The 20,365-nt window shown below is 36.9% G+C and overlaps 4 protein-coding genes across 6 annotated transcripts; 2 read left to right on the top strand and 2 right to left on the bottom strand.

Annotated features, from left to right (window-relative positions):
• The first annotated feature begins 199 nt into the window (after nucleotides 1–199).
• Nucleotides 200–3,225, top strand: LOC137948755 (membrin-11-like). The gene is made up of 4 exons (XM_068794913.1): nucleotides 200–453; nucleotides 1,178–1,298; nucleotides 2,084–2,233; nucleotides 2,717–3,225. Exons 1-4 carry the CDS (start codon nucleotides 203–205, stop codon nucleotides 2,876–2,878), a joined length of 684 nt encoding a protein of 227 aa, XP_068651014.1. The 5' UTR covers nucleotides 200–202; the 3' UTR covers nucleotides 2,879–3,225.
• Nucleotides 3,226–3,258: 33 nt separating this feature from the next.
• Nucleotides 3,259–7,821, bottom strand: LOC137948754 (uncharacterized). Its single transcript, XM_068794912.1, has 9 exons — nucleotides 7,342–7,821; nucleotides 6,847–6,991; nucleotides 6,493–6,661; nucleotides 6,152–6,410; nucleotides 5,077–5,165; nucleotides 4,670–4,852; nucleotides 4,507–4,592; nucleotides 4,304–4,388; nucleotides 3,259–3,654 (listed from the first exon to the last, which is right to left on the bottom strand). Exons 1-9 carry the CDS (start codon nucleotides 7,538–7,540, stop codon nucleotides 3,523–3,525), a joined length of 1,347 nt encoding a protein of 448 aa, XP_068651013.1. The 5' UTR covers nucleotides 7,541–7,821; the 3' UTR covers nucleotides 3,259–3,522.
• A 723-nt stretch (nucleotides 7,822–8,544) lies between these two features.
• Nucleotides 8,545–11,746, bottom strand: LOC137948811 (plant cysteine oxidase 2-like). Of its 2 annotated transcripts, none has more exons than XM_068794985.1 (5): nucleotides 11,021–11,746; nucleotides 10,491–10,612; nucleotides 9,309–9,459; nucleotides 8,984–9,187; nucleotides 8,545–8,811 (listed from the first exon to the last, which is right to left on the bottom strand). In XM_068794985.1, the coding sequence occupies exons 1-5, from the start codon at nucleotides 11,232–11,234 to the stop codon at nucleotides 8,690–8,692; spliced, it is 813 nt and encodes a 270-aa protein (XP_068651086.1). In that variant the 5' UTR covers nucleotides 11,235–11,746; the 3' UTR covers nucleotides 8,545–8,689. The 2 variants fall into 2 exon arrangements, with proteins under 2 accessions (XP_068651086.1, XP_068651087.1); XM_068794986.1 differs by having other exon boundaries at nucleotides 8,984–9,184; nucleotides 11,021–11,742.
• Nucleotides 11,747–15,241: 3,495 nt separating this feature from the next.
• On the top strand, nucleotides 15,242–20,100 carry LOC137947818 (probable inactive leucine-rich repeat receptor-like protein kinase At3g03770). 2 transcript variants are annotated; one of them, XR_011111557.1, is made up of 7 exons: nucleotides 15,242–16,714; nucleotides 16,864–16,997; nucleotides 17,803–18,043; nucleotides 18,154–18,359; nucleotides 18,479–18,531; nucleotides 18,798–18,899; nucleotides 19,517–19,603. XR_011111557.1 is itself a non-coding variant. In XM_068793610.1 (7 exons), exons 1-7 carry the CDS (start codon nucleotides 15,373–15,375, stop codon nucleotides 19,799–19,801), a joined length of 2,373 nt encoding a protein of 790 aa, XP_068649711.1. In that variant the 5' UTR covers nucleotides 15,242–15,372; the 3' UTR covers nucleotides 19,802–20,100. The 2 variants fall into 2 exon arrangements, 1 of the variants encoding a protein (XP_068649711.1); XM_068793610.1 differs by having other exon boundaries at nucleotides 18,788–18,899; nucleotides 19,517–20,100.
• The last annotated feature ends 265 nt before the right edge of the window (nucleotides 20,101–20,365 follow it).

Raw genomic sequence — 20,365 nt, 5'->3', positions numbered from 1 at the left:
CCGGAGTCCGCTTAGTAACCTAAAGTCACCGGCCATGGAGCTGTTCACGTCGATCGTAAGCGTCTCTGGTGTAGCAGCCGTGGCTGATCGCGATGAACGGCCACGATTTCCCTAAACACGTCATTTTCTTTCCGTTGCATCTTCGACGAAACATGAAATTTTAATCTCTCTCTCTCTCTCTCTCTCTGGGCGCGTTGGCGCAATGGAAGGCGGAGGGACTACCTTGTCGGAGATGTACCAGAGCTCGATGCGGATTCTCATCCGAGTGCGAGATGGCGTGGAGAGGCTTGAGCGTCTCGATTCTTCCTCTACAGATACTTCTAAAGCTGTGGATTCGACCGAGCTTGCGTTCTACATCACAAGAGATGTTGCTCAGATCCAATCTCTCTGCGTCGAAATGGATCGGTTGTGGCGATCCGTCGGTGTTAAAGGTCAGCGGGATCTCTGGAGAAGGTGAATAAGTTTTACATTTGAATTCTGATTCTTTTGTCCGTTCGTCGATTTTTTAGAAACGTGTGTCATCCGAGTATTTATTTTATGATAGGTTATGTATTTAGTCGTCTTTTTTTTTTTCTCCTTTTTTCTTTATGGATTTGATGCTATAGGACAGGATGATTCCTCAATCTAGTTGATTTGCGGTGAAACTTGTAATATATTTTATAGTTAAGCTTTTTCTTTTGTAGTTTACCTGTATGTAATTTAGGTTTGTGCAGGCTTCAGTACGAGCTGATTATCTGTTGGATTGTTTGTTTTGTGAATATCGAATGCCTAGGTTTCTTCTGCAATTCGTAGCACATTATTTTATTTTGTGTTCTTTTCCCTGAATTGGAGATTCACAATTGTCTAATTTGATGAAGATATGGACGGTTTCTTTTGTTCTACTTTCACCAATGCGAGTTCTTTTAATGCTTCGAGTACAACCTTATGCATTTATTTCATGGCAAGGATTGAAAGAGAACTTCTGGGTCATAATTGTTCTTTGATTAGGAAACAGGTGGGAACTTTTCTAGGTAGCACATTGTATCAGAAATATGGAGATGTCTTTGTCTAATTGGGCCTCAAACCATTTAAATTATTTTAAGCACTCCATTGCCATTTAATTCTTAGTAATATGGTAGACACCCTGGTGCAAGTATGATTTCTATATTTTCTCATTAAATCACTTCAACGTGTACAGGAAGGTTGAGCGCATTGTAGAAGAGGTTGATTCCTTGAAAGTAAGCCTGGATAAAATTTTAATCCGTGGCCAGAAACGGATGCAAGAAGTTAAAGAGAGGGCAGAATTATTTGAAAGAGCTGTATGTAATATCTTTCTCAAACCTGTTTAATTATTGTTGTGATACATAATACATGATATGTAAAAGTTTGATTGCTCCTAGTGATTTTGGTTCTTCCATTTTTACTCAACAAGTCAGGGTTTAGTATAAAAAACTTAGTGTTGACTGTAATGCAAACTGACCTGGACAGGCTCAAGGGGTTGATGTTTTATAAATTAGTGATGGGATGGCCATATGAGTTGATCTTTCTCTTGTTGAAACTTGGCTATATGAGAATATGAGAAAAAGAGAGATATTAGATGTTCACTTAAAGTATACCACAAAAACAGATCGGAATGCATCAGGGCATCAGCTATTGCTCATAAGTTATCGCAAATGTTGGTCAGAAATAGCAAGAGAAGCTAACAAATAGTACAGCATGCCATTGACAAAAAAACATTACCAAAACAATTTTGAATGCTGTACGTTACCTCTCCAGGAGACTGGGCTTCAATTTTCTGTAATTTCAGTCCTCAATTGCTTCTTCAGATTGAACTCATCTGTATTTCCATTGAGTGCTCCCTCCAAATGGTAGATACTCACAAATTTGGAATAGCCTCCTAGGCATTATTCCATTTTTTGAGGTTTTAAAGCTTTAGTAATGTACATGTGTATATTAAATGAACAGTATATTAGTAGTCTACCTAGCATCTTGAAAATTTTTGAACCTGTATATCCTTGAGTTGAAATTTGATTTGATGTGTTGAGCAGTTCATATTCTTGTTCTTGATGATTTATTGATTTTTTTCGTTTTCGTTCTGCTCTAGAATGGAGAATCCGCTCATGTTTTGAGAATATTTGATGAGGAAGCCCAAGCAATGCAGTCAGCACAAAATTCATCTAGGATGCTTGATGAAGCTTATGCTACTGGAGTGGCCATCCTTGGCCGATATGCAGAACAAAGAGATTACTTGAAGGTAGTTAAAATTTTTACTTGTGATTTGCTTTCCAATCCTTTTTTTTTTTTTCTATAGTTTGTTCTTTCTTGTGTGTTGCTCCACCCTGCCAAAGGAGGCAATTCTACCCTCACTGGCATGCACTTTTTATCATATGACCAGACTTATACCAATTGACTGGTAAACTTATCCAGGGTATCTCAAAATGCAGTTGACCAACTGAGTTTTGATGGTTGCCAGGCTATCTCAGTTGGTAAAATTCAGAATGATGTTTGATGACATGAGAAATAGGTCAAATTTGTAACCTGGGTTTCACTGGACCAGGCTACCTTGTTGGGTCGGTGGTTGGTTATTATGGTTTTGGTTGATAACTCTAATATGGACAAAAAGAAAGAACTCTTAAGCAAATGGGGTCCAGTTACTGTGACTTATTTAGCCTCCTTAATGCAAGGTCTGTTTTGTTTTTGGGGTCATCTCATATTTGGTTTTTCTTCCATCTTACAGAGAGCTCAGAGAAAAGCATTGGACGTACTAAACACAGTAGGTCTTTCAAACTCTGTGTTGAAGTTAATAGAAAGAAGACACCGCCTTGACAAGTGGATTGCTTATGCTGGTATGCTGACCACAATTATTGTTGTCTATGCATTTTGGAGGTGGACCCATTGATCAAATTTACAAGAGTTTGCATCCTTCTTAAAGATTACACTACTCAAAAGAAAAAAAAAAAAAAGATTATTACACTTAATAGTCTTTATCCTTCTTACATTTGCGTTTTTTTTTTTGCCTGTGATTTGTATTCATTTTGCAGTAAAGGATGGGAAGACCTATAAGAGGCAATTTGTGTAAAGTTGCAGAGTATGCTACATTTGAATGGGTTCAAATGGTGTTTACAATGCAAGCAATAGTGTCAAACGTGGTTCTTTAACCTGCTAGTGCCTTATGTTAGTTTAGAATTCTGAGATTAACTGCTGCTAATCTGGACAAAAATTGGAGTTGAAAAGAAACTAATAAACTGACATTGAAGGATGCCAATTAAGAAGCTGGCCTTAATTTGCTGGTGGGGTATGGTAGGAGATTGATTTGAGCATATTGGTCACTAAGGAAAAAGAAAAGGGTAATAAAATTAGAAATCTGGGATCAAGAATAATTTAACCATTTTTCAGGAGGATGAGAGTAATTTACCCTAAATCATTTAAGCTGTGAATTTCCTTTCCCGATTCTGGCAGGTGCAGACAGTCTTGATTGAACAAACAAAAAATTACACCTGATTTCCTCTGAGCACTAGTGTGCGTCTGGATGGAAGAGAACATTCATAGCTTATGCCATTGTTGGTGCTGTTTTGTCCAACGTTTCAATAAGTAAATACAAATTGCAGCAGTAGAAAGACCAAGCGCTGAGACTGCCATTATAGAACTGTTGGTAAGGTTCCGATGCCTGCCGTTCTGAACAAGGTTCAAAATCAAAGGTAAGCCTTCTGATCGGAGTATGTTTGCCTATCTAGGTATTAATAAGAGAGTTACAAAGCTGTTAGCCTCAACAAGGGACATTGAGGCTGTGTTTGGAACAAAGAAAGTGGAGAAAAAAAGAAGAGAAAGAGAAAGATAAAAGAAAAGAAAAGAAGTTTCTTTTCTCTTGTTTGGATGCCCATGGAAAATGAGAGAGAAAATAGAAGATAAAATGTCATTTCTCTTATTTGGATACAAGCGAAAAATAGAAGAGAAAAACAAATTATAATATTTTAAAATTTTCTCTCAAATCTCTATTTCTTTTCTGTTCTCTACAAATTCCATTATTTTGTGAGAGAACATTTATTAACTAAGAGAGAAAGTGATTTCCAAACAACAGAAAATACATTTCTCTCTCTTTTTCCTTTCTTTTATTTTCTTTTCTGTGGGTTCCAAACAGGCTCTGAGTGCCTGACCCAGCTAGGTGTGTGGCATGAGCCAGTGGAATCTGCAATCTATAACTAAATGCACCAGCTCCAAACACCTTTGCACAGTAAAAAAATGACACATTCTAACCCTACTGGTTGGTTCTTTTTTTCTTATCTTTATTTCAGATTGATTAGTAGTCATAACGAGATAAACGTACCTGGATCAGTACAAGTAAAAGCATTGCATTAGCAGGTACAGAAGATAAACTCATCATGCCGGCACGCAGCTCATTGGGTACAAGTCTGGAAAAGAAGCAAATGCATTAGAGTTTTAATCTAATAGATGTATAAGTGCATCTCTGTTAAACAATAAGTAAACAAATAATAACAATTAGTGATGCAATACAAAATTTCAGCTTACATAGTCCTCATTTTTGCTAGAGAAGGTGAAATCAGGCCAACACAGCCGAGGAAGATACAAAACACTGCCACTAAGAACTTAATTTCCTGCAAAAGTAATCGAATTTGATAAGGATAAAACTTTATCTACATTGGTAGTGCTCTTCATGGTGTATCTGTACTACCTGATAACCATGGGCTACCACAAATAAGGCCAGGCTAGCAGTGCTAAATGCAGCAGCAAGTAAGTCCTCCACGGTTGTCCAAAGAGGTCCATTGAGGAACCATGGGCATGCTGTGCTGCCTAACATCTGTGCACCCAATAAACAAGGGTATATCAACGATAAACGAATCACTCGTCCGTCTGCCTGCAATCACAACATAACCACGTGAACCAAACTAGCCCCGCCTTGGAGAGGAACTATAAATCATGAAAATAAAGAAGCAATATTTCAATAAGTGTTTATGATAATTCAAATGAGTGAATCAGTTAAATATTTCTAAACATGAAATTGAACAAAGTTTCAAACATTTTCTACGTATATTTTTCATACAACACAAACATATTGTCGAATGGTCAATGTTACCATACCACTATTATTGGGGCCCAAAGAATCCAGAAAATTTTCACAGAAAATTCAAGGCATGCTTGTGCCCAGCACAGTGACCATATCCTTTTATCTGCCACAAGGATAAAACGTAAAGCACATAAACTTCAAATTTCTACAAGAATATACAAAAAACATGCAGCTTAAGTGCCTTTTAACACTAAGAGCTTTATCCAAACGCAACAGTGATTTTTACCGCCACCAAGTACAAGGCATCTGAGAAACAGAGACCATAAATGTTAACCAGTGAACCACTTCTGTGGTCGGGGATGGAGAGATCCAGGGTGGGATCAACCAAACCTAGTCCTCAGCTAAAAGATACTAAGTTTGACCAGCCTAGCCTGTTTTGCTAGACGGAGTTGATAACAAGAATTTGACATCAGTACTACATAAACACATGGTCATAAAAGATTAAAAATTTATCACTGTTTAATGCATTTTGAATTGTTATTTTAAAAAATGGTGATTCCTAGGTAATAACAGGTATGTCTTGTAGTTTTTTATGTAGATTACCATTTGATAATAGCCAGATCAAATTGATTTGTCACTAGTATTCAGCAAAGGAAGAAGATGCAAAGGACCACATGTAGAACAAATGTAAGAAACACTGAAATCTAATAAGAAGAAAAAATCACGGTTGGCACAAAAAGGTTTAATTTAGACTTTGCAAATACTTTAGCTTGTTGGTTGGAGGCATTAAATAAACTAGGCCTAAATCAGGCTCTACTTCTAGGCCAAGCTCTTCAAAACATTTTGTTATCCTAACTTCCACAGCAGCAACCTTATGGATTCCAGGCTAGACCTATCACTCTAGTTTCTTCGCTAAAGCCAGGAAATTAAACAAGTAATAGAGTAATTGAGCAGCTCTCTCTTGAATGAGTAGGCTTCACATCCACCAAGGTGCTCAGAAGATAGCTGATAAAATTTTAGTGTATTTAACACACCCGATCACAATGTTGCCACAAAAAATCTAGAAACTTATAGGTTAGAAGATTACTTGTGAACAGAGAGGAACTGAACATTGAAATGATGACAACAAATATAATGCACAAAACTTACCCTTAAGAATACAGGCAGAGAAAAGCATTTTATAATTGTTGATGCTAGATGTAGGCACAGATCCGCTCCACCATCTACAGACATAAATAAGACATACTATTGCCAAAATAGCAGCTATAAAGGACAGCAAGGCCACACCTTTTTGGGAATCCAGACTCACTATTAAATTTGCTAATGCTTGGCTTCCAATAAGAGATGCAGATTCAGAAAAGGTCATTAACCAAAAGGAGTCGATCAATAAATCCCGTCTATGGCCTAACTGCAAAGGAAGAAATCATGGGTAAATACAGAGAGTATCATGATATTAAGGAGGAAGTAGAAAGTAGTAAGAAAATCCAAACCTTCTCATGTTCCACCACCATCCATGATTCAAAGCTGAAACCAAATATAGAGGATGCAATGGCTAGACAGACATTTGAGATAATAATAGTTGGGTGTCTGGTAAAACTCTTCAAGAGTCCCACAAATAGATGTAGGATGCAAAATAAGACAGATGCCTTCTTATGACCTCTGCAAACACAAATCACTTTCAGGAACCATATAATATTTTTTTTTAATTGGCTTCGCAACCTTGATTTTACTTTAAATGTGTACACAATCAATCTCTTGGAAAGTCTTACGTGATGCAGTTCAAGTTCAAACTGATTATTTGCCACCTCTAAACTAAATAAAGCAGCCCAGAAATATCCACTTACATCAAGTCAGAAAATACGCCCAAGAAAGTACCCGCGAAAAGAGCTGCAGCACATCCAATGGCGAGAGCAGTCACCATCTGCTCTCTGCTGAATCCATAAAAGCTAAACTCAAGTTCTCCAAAAACAGAATGAAGGCCCCCTACAACTGTACCGTAACAAGATGTAAGAAAAAAGTGGTTTTGGCATTAACAATCATCATTTACTAAACGACTAGATTTACGACGAAACAATCAAACAAACATAATAAAATCCAAGGCATGATCTAAATTTGAGCTCCTTCATTAGTGTAAGAGAGATTAACGGAAGTAATGAACTGCACCAACGTCAAAGTAAAGTGGAGAGGAAGAGTACCCCAAAAACAAAAACAAAAAAACAGATCTGTAAAGCCATAGAAAAACAAAAACTCATCAGAATGAGCAGAAGGTGAACTCAGTCTCCCATTCAGCAGAACTGAAAGATATTCGCTGTAAGAATTCAGTCAATACAGTGACTCACCTGAACAAACAGAATAAACAAATATGAACCGGCTCTGAAACCGGAAAAACGTCGTCGGAGTCGAGTCAATCACGGGCGCACTTCGTGTGGGATTGTTAAAGTAAGGTCGAAACAAAATGGACGAGAAACAAGCAGCGAAGAGAAAGAGATAAAATGAGGTACTCGGTTCCCAGAAATGGGTCTCGATCACGACCCCCATTGAAGGCTTTTAGGATCTCAAAACCCTAAAGAAGAAGAGAAGAGAAGCCAGAGGATTCAGAAGAAGAGAAGAAAAGCCAGAGGATTCAGAAGAAGAGGAAAGAAGAAAGTTGCCAGCTTTGGGGAGGATAATGGCTAACGAGAACTCGAAACACGAGTTGCTTTCGGAACTCCAAAACTGCCGAGAGTGACAACAATCAATAATCAATTCCTTTCGATCTGAGACAGGATTCATTTTTCACTTAACCAAGCTTAGGGGTTAATGAGGAAGCCTGTTCACAGATGATGCCTCCGCTTAGACCACCTCGTCTCGGAGGCCTCTTATTTATGTCTGTTTTTAACCTTAGAAAATAAAATAAAATAAAATAAAATATTATCATTATTATTTTTAAAAATAGTTAATAAAAATAAAAAATAATCAAATTCTATTTTTTATTAATTATTTTAGGGAATAATAATAATCAAATTCTTTTTTTTCTTTTCGGAGAAAAAATGTGGTTTAGGTCAGTTTTTAACCTTAAAAAATAAAATAATTTTTTTTACCATTATTATTGTAAAAAATAGTTAATAAAAATAAAACAATAATAAAAAAATCATAAATTACTTTTTAAAATAATAATGAGCAAATACTTTTTTTCTTCTTTTCTATGGGTCCCACAAACAGACGAAAATGTGATTTGGCTATACTTGTCCACCTGGAAAATTAAAAAAATATTATAAAATTTTAATTAATTAAATCTTCTTTGTATTTTAATAATTTATGTCATAAAATTTTTTTTACTCAACTTCTTGTTTTTTCTTACCTTAAAAAATATTAAAAATAATCGGAAAAATAAATCAAGAAGCAAAATGGTTTTCGATCACTTACCTCTTAATTTTTTATTATTTATAAAAAATTAATTTCAATATAAATACGACCACCGTAATTAATTTTCTCGTTGTTTCCTATAACATCACAAACGAAAAAAATAGACATGAACCCTGAGACAAGAAAGAATCCTAAATTCAAACTTTGTTTTTCATTGATCTGGTGAATAGCAGGAAAAAACAGCAGAAAGAAAGAAAAAGGAATTTGCTGTGAAGTGGTGACATGCTGCACAAAACAAAAACACAAAAGAAACTCAATCAAGATTGAGCCTTTTTCTATAAACTATTCAGAACCGATGATCTGGGGACCCAGATACTCAACCACATCCATTTTCAAGTCCTTTGGCATATCTATCTCTTGTAACCATCCATAACTGCTATCATCTTCTAGTCCTGCAGCTCCATCTGTGACAGAAGAAGAAAAAGAGCTCAGATATGAAACAGTTCTTTTGCTGCATCGAAGAGAAAAAGGGCTTGATTCTGGAGTATTAAAGTGAATAATAGTGTGGACAATTGGTGTTAAAGCAGAGTTTGAATGGTTCTTTAATTACTAGTAATTGTCCATGGTTTCTCTTACCAGTGACATTGGAGAAGGCAAATTCTTTGTAGTAATTGCAGTCTCGGTCATTCTTTATGGAGTAGGGAGGACCCATAACGTCAAGCACTGCACAAGCTGTGATTGCAGTGAAGGCATGAATATTACCCCCAGAAGATGGATATAGTACAGAAGTTCGTGGAGCTGTGAAGACAGAGTCCTGTTCCAGCTTGGCTAACCTGACTGCTAACATTATTCAACCAAGATTAATGTTTCCTCAAATGATACAAAAGTTGAAGCTACAGCAAAATAAAAGACAGATAACATCACCCCGCATGTAAATGAATAGTGTCTTAGAGATACTCACGTGTTTGCTTAGAACCATCTGTCTCAACAGGGCCAACCCAATCATACGATTTGATGTGCATGGTTCCTACTAAAAGTTTGTTGAAAACTGTCATGTCAGGGTGATTATGGAGAGGAATGACTGCTGTAGGAGGGAGAAAGAAGATGCACAACTGCAAAAAATCAGCAAACAAATTAACAGTAATTCAGGATTGATTGCCTAAAGAGCTACATCAAGTGAAACCTGAGGGTGAATACTGATAGAGATCTTTTATCTTATTCTTTAAATACATGATGCATGAGTTTGAACATAAATAAATGAGATTACTGTGTAGTTGGGACTAGGGTTCCACATGGCCAGGTAAACATGGATTTGGGAGGGATCAGGTTGGGCAAGGGGCTTGAACAGTTGAACTCGTCCCTTGCATTTTCTAGGAGTACTGCATGACTCGCCCCAAGTCCAACACTCCAGTTTTGGGCTCAGGAAAACCCAACCCAAGCCTCCAAGTCACAGTTAAAGAATAGTCCCATATGGATTAGTGAGTACAAAGATCTTGAGTTTATTAGTTAAAAAAAAAGTCTTTAGTCATTTTGGGATACCCAACTTCACAGTCACAAAACCAAGAATGTGAAATAGTATAACGGTAGGCAAACTACATAAATATGTGAAAGCTGTGGGAATGGTAGATGAACCAATATGAGGCAAAGAGCAAACAAAAACCAAGCTTTCTTTCATTTTCTTCTCCTAGTATTTATTTGTATGTTTGCTCACTAATACAATTTTGAAAGGGAAAAAAAATACATGGTAATCGCACTTTCCAACACTAAATTAAAAAGATGGTCGATGAAGATTTCAGCCAATCCAAATAAAGATTTCAAACTCTGTCTTCGTCTCAGAGAGCAGACCAAGATTTTCAAGACATAATACAATTAAGTGTTCCAGTAGTAGAATTCATGGCTTCATAAAACTGTGCAATTCATGGAGCCATGACACTCTCAATTCTTTTCTAGACTGACTACTGGTCTTTAATGGCGGAAATTCTCAAGTATAAGAACATAAGACCAATGAATTTTTTTAAGGAACGTGGTATATTGGACAAGTTAATTGGTCGGCCAACAAGCAGCCCTGTACAGACATCTCTTATTTTATTCATTCGAAAGGTTAACTAAGCTATATTAGGTGAAACAGCAGTAGATAACTTACTGAAAAGTTGTCGCATTTGTATATTGTTGTGCATAGTATTGCTGGAGTTCCCTCGACGGAATCTTTCCCTGTAAAAAAAAGCAGATCTCTGCTCAACCCCACGTCTTCTGGCTTCATATTATCTGCAAAATAACACAACCCTTAAGCACCCACTACCAAACAATGCAAGCTAAATTCATCCACAATAATTGCTTGAATTTCTGATAATGATCAAGCACATCTTTTCTCCTCGTCACAGATGAAAAAAAATAAAAATAAACGGTTTTTCTGGTTGTAAATTGACAACCAGCCGTTTTGTTGATTGGTATATCATGGATACGCTGCAGCAATCCATGCAGGATTCTTCGAATCCACCAGAAGAAAATATGTGAGGCCTTGGATATCTGTAAGTCCTTCTCGAGCTAAATACAGCGGACAACTTTCCATTAAGGCATGAACATATAACTCTCTGGTTTTACCGAAGGACCAGATTATGAATGACAACCCAGAGACGAACGGCAACAACAAGCATTAGAGATTTGAATACTTACCCAGAAGCAGCTTCAACTTCTCCACGTCTCGAGGCGAAGGAACCGTGCCGGGGCCTTTGAACACATCCTTGCACGTAGTGAACAGCCTCTGAACCCTCGAAGGCACCAAGTATGGGATGCGTTTTGTTCTCCTATGACATTTTTTACGGATAATTCCGTTTCCTTCTCTCAGCACTTCTCCCTTATTCACCACCAAACTCGCCTCGGTTTTCATCCAGGCAACTCACAGACAAAAGATCAAAGAATTTTCCTCCAGGGCAAGTCCCTCAACACCGTATACCTCTCCTACTGTGCAAAAAAATTGAGACTTAATACAGTAACACAACACTCGGATTCCGCTACAGCGGACTGAATCCCGCCAACCGAACCCAAAAACCAGTTGTTTATATCCCCAGATCCAGAGTCCAGAAAACGTTTTTAAAAAGGGTATAAGAAAACCCAGGAAATTTTCTTCCACGTTTCCCCGTTACAACCACCTCCGCGGATCCAAACCCAGCTCGTTCACACTCCCCTCTACCAGATCCAAATTCCAAACCATCATCTACCCAATTCCAGCAGCTATAAAAAACACCGTGGTCCCTTTCAGAACAAACTCGGATCACGAATCTCAGACCGTAGACAAACAGGAAAAAGCAGTAGATCCTCATTATATACAAATCAAGAGGAAGAAGAAAACTAGGGGCCATGGGATTCTAGGCGGAAAAAACAGGCATTGAAATGACCTCCGACTAACCTTTTTTCTTCTTAAAAATTTCAAAAACCTCTGAAGCGAAAACTGGCAGTTTCCTTTCCCGCCCCTCTTTTTGAACAAAACTACCTTCCTTCAACCGTCCCTGGTTTTCTTCTTCACCAGCTGACACGCCCACACCATGCCAAATCATGTGGAATAACCCCAACTTAGAAGTGATTATCCCAGTGACACGTGGGAGGATCTGGACTGCATTGATTGTGATAGAAATATGTATCCGAGGGTCCGAAATCCGAGACAATCTAATGCTTATCTTGAAATCGAATATATCCAATTCCCATATTTATTAAAAAACAAATAATTAAAATTTTCCTCAAATTGATAATTTTTTAAAAAATGTTAGCCTTTTAATTTAATAAATTTGTTTATATTTAAATAATTAATATTTATAAATATGAATATATCAATAAATCAGTATATAGTAAATAAACATTTTAATATAAACCAAATAGATTTTAAAAATAAGAAATTATTTAATATTAAATTAATTAATTATTTTAAAATTTAAAAAAATTCCACTTTGCCCTAATCCAAATAGATTTTTAATATTATATCTATACAAAGTATATAGTAAATAAAAAATTTACACCCTGCAAAATTTTATTAGGAAGAGTGTTAATAATGGGTTAAGAGGTAATTGCATTAATTGAACTAAATTAGGCATTTAGACTTAGTTAATGGGGGAGGACAATATGGGGTACAATTAATCAATTCATCATAATTTCTAGCCTCCTCTCACTCCCCTTTGGACTTCAATATTTATGATAAGTTGATAAAGCAATTAAGATGTTGAAATTTTAGAGTAAAGAGGTGATTGGTGTCACAAAGTTACAAGTATTTAAATAAATATTTGTGTTAACTAGCTTAAAACTTAAAATTTGAGGTGTATTTGTACCATTTTTTAGGATTGTTGAATTTAGGACCCCATGAATAATACCTAGAACAAGGGGAGAGAAAAATAAAAAAATAAAAAAGATAAGAGTTTTCGGGTAGAGAGAGAAGAGAAGGAAAATAAAAGAGAGTAAAGAGAGAACACTTCACATGAGAGAAACTCTTTGTATGAGGACTTTTGTTGACATCTCTCGAGCTCATAGTGGGTCCCACATTGTAACAAAAACAAAAAAAATTTTACTTGATTCTTCTTGATACATCTTGCTTTTAAAAAAATATTAAAAAAATAACTTCAAATTACTCGAATCTAAAAAAAACATAGAAGCGATCATCGTTTACCTCTGATTTTGATTTTATTATTTATTATTTAAAAATTTTAATTTATTTGAGTGTAAGCACAAAGATTATAGCTAATTTTCTCTTTATTTTCTATGGTGGCACAAATGTAAGAAAATCGGTCAAAGGAAATTTTTTCCAGTGGAGAAATTTTAAAGGATAAAATCAGTCAAGGAGAAAATAGTTTTTTCATCATTTTTAATGTACACTATGTAAATAAACACTTGGGTCAGGTTAGGTTTTCAATTTCAGCCCTAATGAAGAGGCTAAGTTTATAGTATAGATTTGTGAAATGAATATTATATAAAATATATGACTTCCAAGTGTAAATAAAAGAAAATTACAATAATTATATATTTATGGAACTCATTAAGTAATAAATTAGAATTAAAAATTATTATTAAGTATTAATTTAATAAAAATAACTTAAAATATGTCCATATAAAAAAATCATTCCATATAGATTTCCTTGAAATCAAGGCATTTATAACCTAATTAAAAGAGAAAATTTAAACACAGTTTTTTTATTAAAACATTTTGGAAATTATTAAAATATTTTGCGTAATTCATAAAATAATCCATACATAAATCAATGGTATTATTTTTTTTAAAATTAAATAATTTAAACTTAAAATACCATTTAATAATAATTTAAGTTTATGATTCTGAAAATTATTTAAATTAAGTGTGGTATTTACTTGTTAACTTTATTACTTCAAGGGACATGAAACGTGTCGTTATCGGTTGGCGAGCATCAAGATGTGGTCCCCACATTAAATAAGCGGGGGCCGGAATGTACGATCCGACAAAGTCTCGACTCGGATGGGACCCTCTTTGTTCGATTGAGGCTCCTTGCGGTACCGTGGCCCACCTGTAAGTTTCTCTTATTTCAACCCATCCTGGCCGTCCATTCTGAAATAAATAAAATGGATCGAGCAGAAGCATGCTTAATTACTTACGAAATTATCCTATAAGCGAGGGGCTTCGCTGGAACAAAAGCGCAAAAAACCGAAAAATCGCAGCTTTTCTTTTGTCCACTTCGAACGCTGAGAAAGCGAAAGGAGAAGAGCAGCGTCGGGTGCGAGAGGCGGCGGACGAATAAAGGTCGTCTTCAACGAGAATCTCTCTTTTGCTTTCCGCGCCTTTCATGTAGTTTCGTCGAGATTCCATCCCCAGCGCCAGAGAGAAATTAAAATACAAAAAGATTCAGCTGAAAAAGAATGGAACTCGATGGATTTTACTGCGTAGAGCGTCGCTGGTAGTGGAAACTGGAAATTGTCGGTTTCCGCGTCCCAAACTGTGACTTCCTGATCCATCTCTGTACGTATCTTGTGAGCTTGCCTGGTTCTTGGTCCCCCGCGTTTGCATGGCTCCGATCCGTGACCAAAATTGACATTGGAAAACAATGGAATGTTCTGGACGATGGAGATGCAGGCAAGGTTTTTGAAAGACTCAAGTTACCGGTTGCGTAGATCTGTATCGGCTGGTGTGAATTTGTAATTGGAATTTGGAAGATTCACCTTGTCGTAGTCCTGTTTAATTAACTGCTTCTAGATGAGCAATCTGGTTATAGCTGGAGAATGCTATTTTAAAGCAATTGGTGCTAATAAGGTTGACAATAAGAAAACAGAAGCCGCATTGTGCTACCTGGAGTTTGATCGACTTGTTATTTTTTAGGGAATTTAGAAGATCGCAAGTGAAAAGCAGTGACTCCTCTCTGACTGATATCTTCTCGCATCCAGCTTTAGCTCCATGAGTCCTGCGACCTGCGAAAAACCGAACTTCACCGAAAGATGTCACCGAAGAAGATTTGAAGCTCGTAGATACGAAGTAAGAGATTTTAATTGCCGTTACTGTTAATATTTTCTTGTTCTGTGCTTCCTTTCAGCTATACTGCTTCCTATTTTCCATTTTCAATCTGGTTTTCGTTTTCAGTAAGGATAAGATTCCATGATTTAGACTCGAACGCCGTTGTCGAAGATGTATCTCTCGCGATATGGACGGTTCAATTATAACATGACGTTTCTGGTGTAGTTGGTAAACTGCAAATTACAGAGATTCTCCTCGTAAAAATACCTTAATGGGAAACAAAAACACTGAAGTAGTATCTTTAAAACTTACTAATATCTCGTACACAGTTACTTAGCTCTCTGTGATGCAAACTAACAGCCATATTAATTTTTTTTATCGTACTTGCAGCTCTTCCATAGTGTTGGACAGCACATCCGTACTATTGAAGACACTCCGCTGAATGCATCTTGGCACCTACTGCGGGTAGCTGACTGCTGAGAGAACAGCTTTTCTCTTCCACAGTTGCATCGGCGCCGTGAACCCTGCAAAACTTACTCGATTGCGGGCTTCTGTAAGTGGTACTCAGATGGCGAAAAGAGACTCCGCAGCTCTTTTCCTTTTCTTTACCTTCTTGATGATGATGATCTCTTACAGCTACGAGCTACAATCCTCTCAAGTCCAGACGCTTCTGAGAATTCAGCGCTTGTTAAACTCACCGCCAGTTTTAAGCAGTTGGAACTTTTCCACGGATTTCTGCAACATCGAGCCCTCCCCTTCTCTGACCGTCGTTTGTTACGACGGCACTATTACTCAACTGCATATCATTGGCAAAGATGGGTCTCCAGCGTTGCCCCGGAATTTCTCTATACGTTCTTTCTTCACGACTCTGGTAAAACTTCCGAGCTTGAAAGTCATTTCGTTGGTCTCGCTCGGTTTATGGGGACCTCTACCTGCCAAAATCTCCCGTTTTTCTTCCCTGGAAATACTGAACGTGAGTTCGAACTTTCTTCACGGTGTTATTCCTCCGGAAATCTGGTATCTTCGGAACCTCCAAACTCTAATACTAGATAATAACATGTTACGGGGTCATATACCTGACTGGGTGAGCGCGCTCCCTGTTCTTGCTGTATTGAGCTTGAAGAACAATTCTCTGAGTGGACCTTTGCCCGATCCACTGAGGACTCTAGAGAATCTCAGAGTGTTAGATTTATCAAACAATCTGTTGGCAGGAGAAGTTCCCGATTTTAGCAGCTTGACCAACCTTCAAGCGCTCAAATTGGCGGACAATTTTTTGGGACCCCTCTTCCCGACTTTGGGAAAGAAGCTCGTTACTCTAGATTTGAGAAACAACAGGTTTAGCTCGGGCGTTCCTTCTGAAATTGCATCCTTTTATCAGCTGCAAAGGCTAGATATTTCTTCGAATAGATTTGTGGGTCCTTTCCCGCCGTCATTGCTGTCTTTGCCTTCAATTCATTACCTTAATATATCGCGGAACAGATTGTCTGGAATGCTTTTTGAGAACCTGTCTTGTAACGGCGAGCTTGAGTATGTTGATTTATCCGCAAACCTTTTGAATGGGAACTTGCCCATTTGTCTCCTATCAGATTCGAAGAGCAGGGTAGTTCAGTACTCGCGAAATTGTCTAGAAACTGCCGTCCAAAATCAGCATCCGCACTGGTTTTGCCAGAACCAAGCTTTGGCAGTGGGAATAGCAAACCATGACAAAAAGAAAAGTCAAACAAATAATAAAGTAATTGTGTTGCTAAGCACATTGGGAGGGATAACTGGGATGATTGTGCTTGTCAGTCTCTTGATATTACTGGTTCGCAGAAGAATGAATATGCGAAGGATGATAAAAAGGCCTCCAAGAACATTGGTTGCAGAAAATTTTTCCACTGGTATTCCATCAAAGCTCCTTTCTGATGCAAGTAAGTTCCTGTTTTCGGTTCTTCCCCTAGTCTTGTTACCATGTACTGTCATTATCATGTAAACTCTGATTTCAGAGCCTTATATTTCCAATTCTAGATTGTTGCCCGAGTGACAAAGCATTAACATATCCTTCTCCTCCTATTGAAAGGATATATATCTCAAAGCATGAAACTAGGAGCACTTGGTCTACCGGCTTATCGAACATTTTCTTTAGAGGAGCTTGAGGAAGCCACAAATAACTTTGACACATCTAGTTTCATGGGCGAAGGTTCTCATGGACAGGTATACCTTATCCTTTTCTCGTTATCCTGAATATTGAAACTTTTGCATCTTGAAAAAATAAAAATAAAAATATTGAACACTACTGCAAAAAGTGCATTTGATCCTCTGTTTTTTCACGTATTGGAACTTATTATTATGTAGTTTACAAGTCCATGTCAGCATTAACAGGGTGTTTTCCATGGGTGCGTTGGATTTTATCCAAATATAAATGACAGTTGAGGAAAAGAGGTTTAGCTAACTATTACAGAGATATTCACTAAACTTAGATATCTAAACAAGCATCCGACTCTCTCAAAATCAAACAGGTGGGTTGGTGCCTGAGATGGGATCTGTAGCTCTAGATCTTAGGAAAGAGCAGCCAGAAAAATGTTAGAACTAAGTAATGGCTAGGGATACGCATACAAGTCCAAAACAAGATTAGAAAACACTGCTCTTGGAATATAATGTTGTCAAATGATTTTGTCCACATAATACTAGGTGCAAACAAACAAGGGAAAAGCCTGAGGAGCATATAACTCCTAAGCCAGCAAGACTCCTCACTTTGTTGGAGGTCATATGTTTCCATGTTGAATCTGTGGATAGTTTATGTCAGAAACAGTGTTCTTGACAACTTAGTCCTTGCATAATTATTTTTCTGCCGTAGATGTCTTATTTGAGAACTTTTTCCATGTTAGGCCTGTTAATAAAAAAGATAATCAGCTTGCACTTAATTTTTTATTTTTTATTTTTAAAATAGATTGTATATTTCTTCTCAAGTTTTCTTTCAAAATCTCATTGTTTAACTTTTAACTGGTTGTGGTCTCAGATGTATAGAGGTAGGTTGAGTGATGGCTCCCCCATTGCCATAAGATGCTTGAAATTGAAACAGAAGCACACTACTCAAAATTTTGTTCACCACATTGAATTAATTTCAAAGCTCAGGCATCAACATTTGGTTAGTGCCCTTGGTCACTGTTTTGAATACTATCTGGAGGATTCGAGCGTTAGCAGAATATTCATCGTATTTGAATACATAGCAAATGGAACTCTTAGAAGCCACATATCTGGTAAGCCATCCTTTATAGCAAGTCTTGTTGTTTTAAACTCCTTGCTAGTTTATATTTTCGCCCTCTTTCCCTTTGCTGATTTAATCATTCTTACCTTATCATTTCTGCAGGAGCTTCAGGCCAAATCCTGTCCTGGGCACAGAGGATATCGGCTGCCATTGGCATAGCAAAAGGTATCCATTTTCTGCATGCCGGAATTGTACCAGGCATTTATGCCAATAATCTGAGGATAACAAATGTACTGTTGGACCGTAACCTTGTTGCAAAAATAAGCAGCTACAATTTGCCAGTGTTGACTGAGAATATGAGAAATGAGGTCAGATGGAATTATATGAACTTTTCTTTTTCCTCTGTTTGAAACTGAATATTTATGATTTGACAACTTGGACAATCTATGTTACTGAATTTGGAATATCTTTTTTTACAACATTGCAGGATAGAACTGGTGTGTCTTCAAATGTTTCAAAAGATAAATGTGCCCCTGGCAGGTATAATAAACTGCTAATAACTTGAGCAGATTTTGAGAAGGAGACCGCCTTGAAAGTTTTTTTTTTCCTTAATCTCATTGAATGTTTCCTTAGTTTTGAGTACAAATGTTTATGTTCACATTAGTACATTAATATCCACATTTATTATGCATTTTACAACAAGTAAATTATGATTTTCTGATTTGCAAGTTGCTACATTTTTGTTCGCTTGATAATCTTGTTTGATAATAATAACCTGGAAAATCTTGATTTATAGGGTTAAACAGGATGATAAGACCGATATGCATGATTTTGGGGGAATATTACTAGAACTTATCACTGGAAGCCTCATCATGTCCCAAGATGATGTGGATGCGGTGAAAGGTCAGGTATGGAATTCGTCACTATCACTGCATTTTGGTAGTGGAAGTAAAGACCTAAGAGGATATAAATGTTTGGTTGTAAAGTTATTTTAAGTCTCAAGAGGAATGCATTGGTCTGAACAGATAAATTTAGTTAGATTGCACTTATTCAATTAAACAAACATAGACACCTTAATACTACTGATGAATGCTTGCTTACTCAGCATCACTCAACAACATGAATTCATAATTCTTTGATATGATATGCAAAGAAAGGCTATCAACCGACTGTTCCAGGTTCTGTGGTTAAGCTATCTAACTGAGAGTAATTCAGCCTTGTTTCTCGCTTACTGGAAGCAAAGATGCCTGAGCAAGGTTCACTTGGTATCTAAATATACAAGTGCCTGACTCAAGTAAATTTTGGCTTTTACTCAATTTTTGTAAGCTCTTCTGCCAAGAGCTTGATGTAAATGAACTCTGGAAGCCAGGACCCCATATAAAAAGAATTGAAGTAATGAAACACAAAGTCTTAAATATGTTCTATTTGGGATATTTTGCATAAGAAGCCCAAGTTGGATTCCTTTCTGGTCTCTAGAACTTAGTAGCCACCCTTACATTTATATTTCAATTCTGACTCACAACAGTTACAAGCAAGCATAACAGTAGACGAATCTGCTCCAAGGAGCCCAGTCGATCCAGCAGTACTAGCAAATTGCTCGGATGAATCTCTGAAGACAGTGATGCAGATCTGCATCAGGTGTCTCTCTAATGAACCAACAGAGAGGCCTTCCATTGAAGATGTGCTCTGGAACATGCAGTTTGCTGCTCAGGTTCAAGAAACCTGGAAAGGAGACTCTCAGAGCGGTGGTGGGTCTCCAGAATCACCTTACAGACCTACGAAGCTGCAAATCTCTGTTCAACAACGATAGAGGATTCTCAACACCAAGGTGTATATGTCTCCCCTTTGCAATGTATAGTGCATATCAATCGGTACACTGGTTTCTTCTGTTGTTATTACTGCTTGTAGTACAATACAACTCAAATGAATGGAACACAAATTTGTTCCTAATCACTGTTACTTTTTGTTTTTTTAATCTCTCCCTCCCCCAGCATGGCTTTGTTACTAATGTTCATTCGGTCCATTAGCTTTCAGGTTGGTGTCCTCGGTCTCCAACTCCCATCGCACGCGTGGGTAGGTAAGCGAACTGGCTTTGCATAAATATAAAAATATATATGGGTCTGTTTGAACCAAAAGAAAAAAAAAAAAAAGAATTTAACCATTATTATTTCTAAAAATAATTAATAAAAATATATAATAATTTTTTTATTTTTTTACTGGCAATTTTTTAGAATAATAATAATAAAAAAAAAAATTTCTTTTCATTTCTTTTCTATGGGTTCCGAACAGACCCCTACTGCCGACATTCTAAGTATCACAAGGACAAAATGCTCTTCTTATGTAAATCACATGGATAATAAAGTAGTTTGTGGTG

Source organism: Aristolochia californica, unplaced genomic scaffold (assembly GCF_029961685.1).
Source record: "Aristolochia californica isolate CCGP_79_NKW_82.1479 unplaced genomic scaffold, dmAriCali1.0.hap1 SCAF_13, whole genome shotgun sequence".
Taxonomy (NCBI): Eukaryota; Viridiplantae; Streptophyta; class Magnoliopsida; order Piperales; family Aristolochiaceae; genus Aristolochia; species Aristolochia californica.
Note: the sequence above shows the minus strand (reverse complement) of the source record. Positions and strands in the feature narration are given on the sequence as shown.

What these genes read in the sequence shown, in the direction of transcription:
- LOC137948755 (XM_068794913.1), top strand. Translation starts at nt 203, where the DNA reads ATGGAAGGCGGAGGGACTACCTTGTCGGAGATGTACCAGAGCTCGATG. An exon ending in CAGCGGGATCTCTGGAGAAG is followed by an intron (nt 454 to 1,177) that starts GTGAATAAGTTT and finishes CAACGTGTACAG; the next exon opens with GAAGGTTGAGCGCATTGTAG. An exon ending in CAGAATTATTTGAAAGAGCT is followed by an intron (nt 1,299 to 2,083) that starts GTATGTAATATC and finishes GTTCTGCTCTAG; the next exon opens with AATGGAGAATCCGCTCATGT.
- LOC137948754 (XM_068794912.1), bottom strand. Translation starts at nt 7,540, where the DNA reads ATGGGGGTCGTGATCGAGACCCATTTCTGGGAACCGAGTACCTCATTT. An exon ending in TGGTGGTGGAACATGAGAAG is followed by an intron (nt 6,411 to 6,492) that starts GTTTGGATTTTC and finishes CTTCCTTTGCAG; the next exon opens with TTAGGCCATAGACGGGATTT. An exon ending in CTCTGCCTGTATTCTTAAGG is followed by an intron (nt 5,166 to 6,151) that starts GTAAGTTTTGTG and finishes TCCTTGTGGCAG; the next exon opens with ATAAAAGGATATGGTCACTG.
- LOC137948811 (XM_068794985.1), bottom strand. Translation starts at nt 11,234, where the DNA reads ATGAAAACCGAGGCGAGTTTGGTGGTGAATAAGGGAGAAGTGCTGAGA. An exon ending in ACAAATGCGACAACTTTTCA is followed by an intron (nt 9,460 to 10,490) that starts GTAAGTTATCTA and finishes GATTTTTTGCAG; the next exon opens with TTGTGCATCTTCTTTCTCCC. An exon ending in TGCCTTCTCCAATGTCACTG is followed by an intron (nt 8,812 to 8,983) that starts GTAAGAGAAACC and finishes CTTCTGTCACAG; the next exon opens with ATGGAGCTGCAGGACTAGAA.
- LOC137947818 (XM_068793610.1), top strand. Translation starts at nt 15,373, where the DNA reads ATGGCGAAAAGAGACTCCGCAGCTCTTTTCCTTTTCTTTACCTTCTTG. An exon ending in GCGAAGGTTCTCATGGACAG is followed by an intron (nt 16,998 to 17,802) that starts GTATACCTTATC and finishes TTGTGGTCTCAG; the next exon opens with ATGTATAGAGGTAGGTTGAG. An exon ending in TCTTAGAAGCCACATATCTG is followed by an intron (nt 18,044 to 18,153) that starts GTAAGCCATCCT and finishes TCATTTCTGCAG; the next exon opens with GAGCTTCAGGCCAAATCCTG.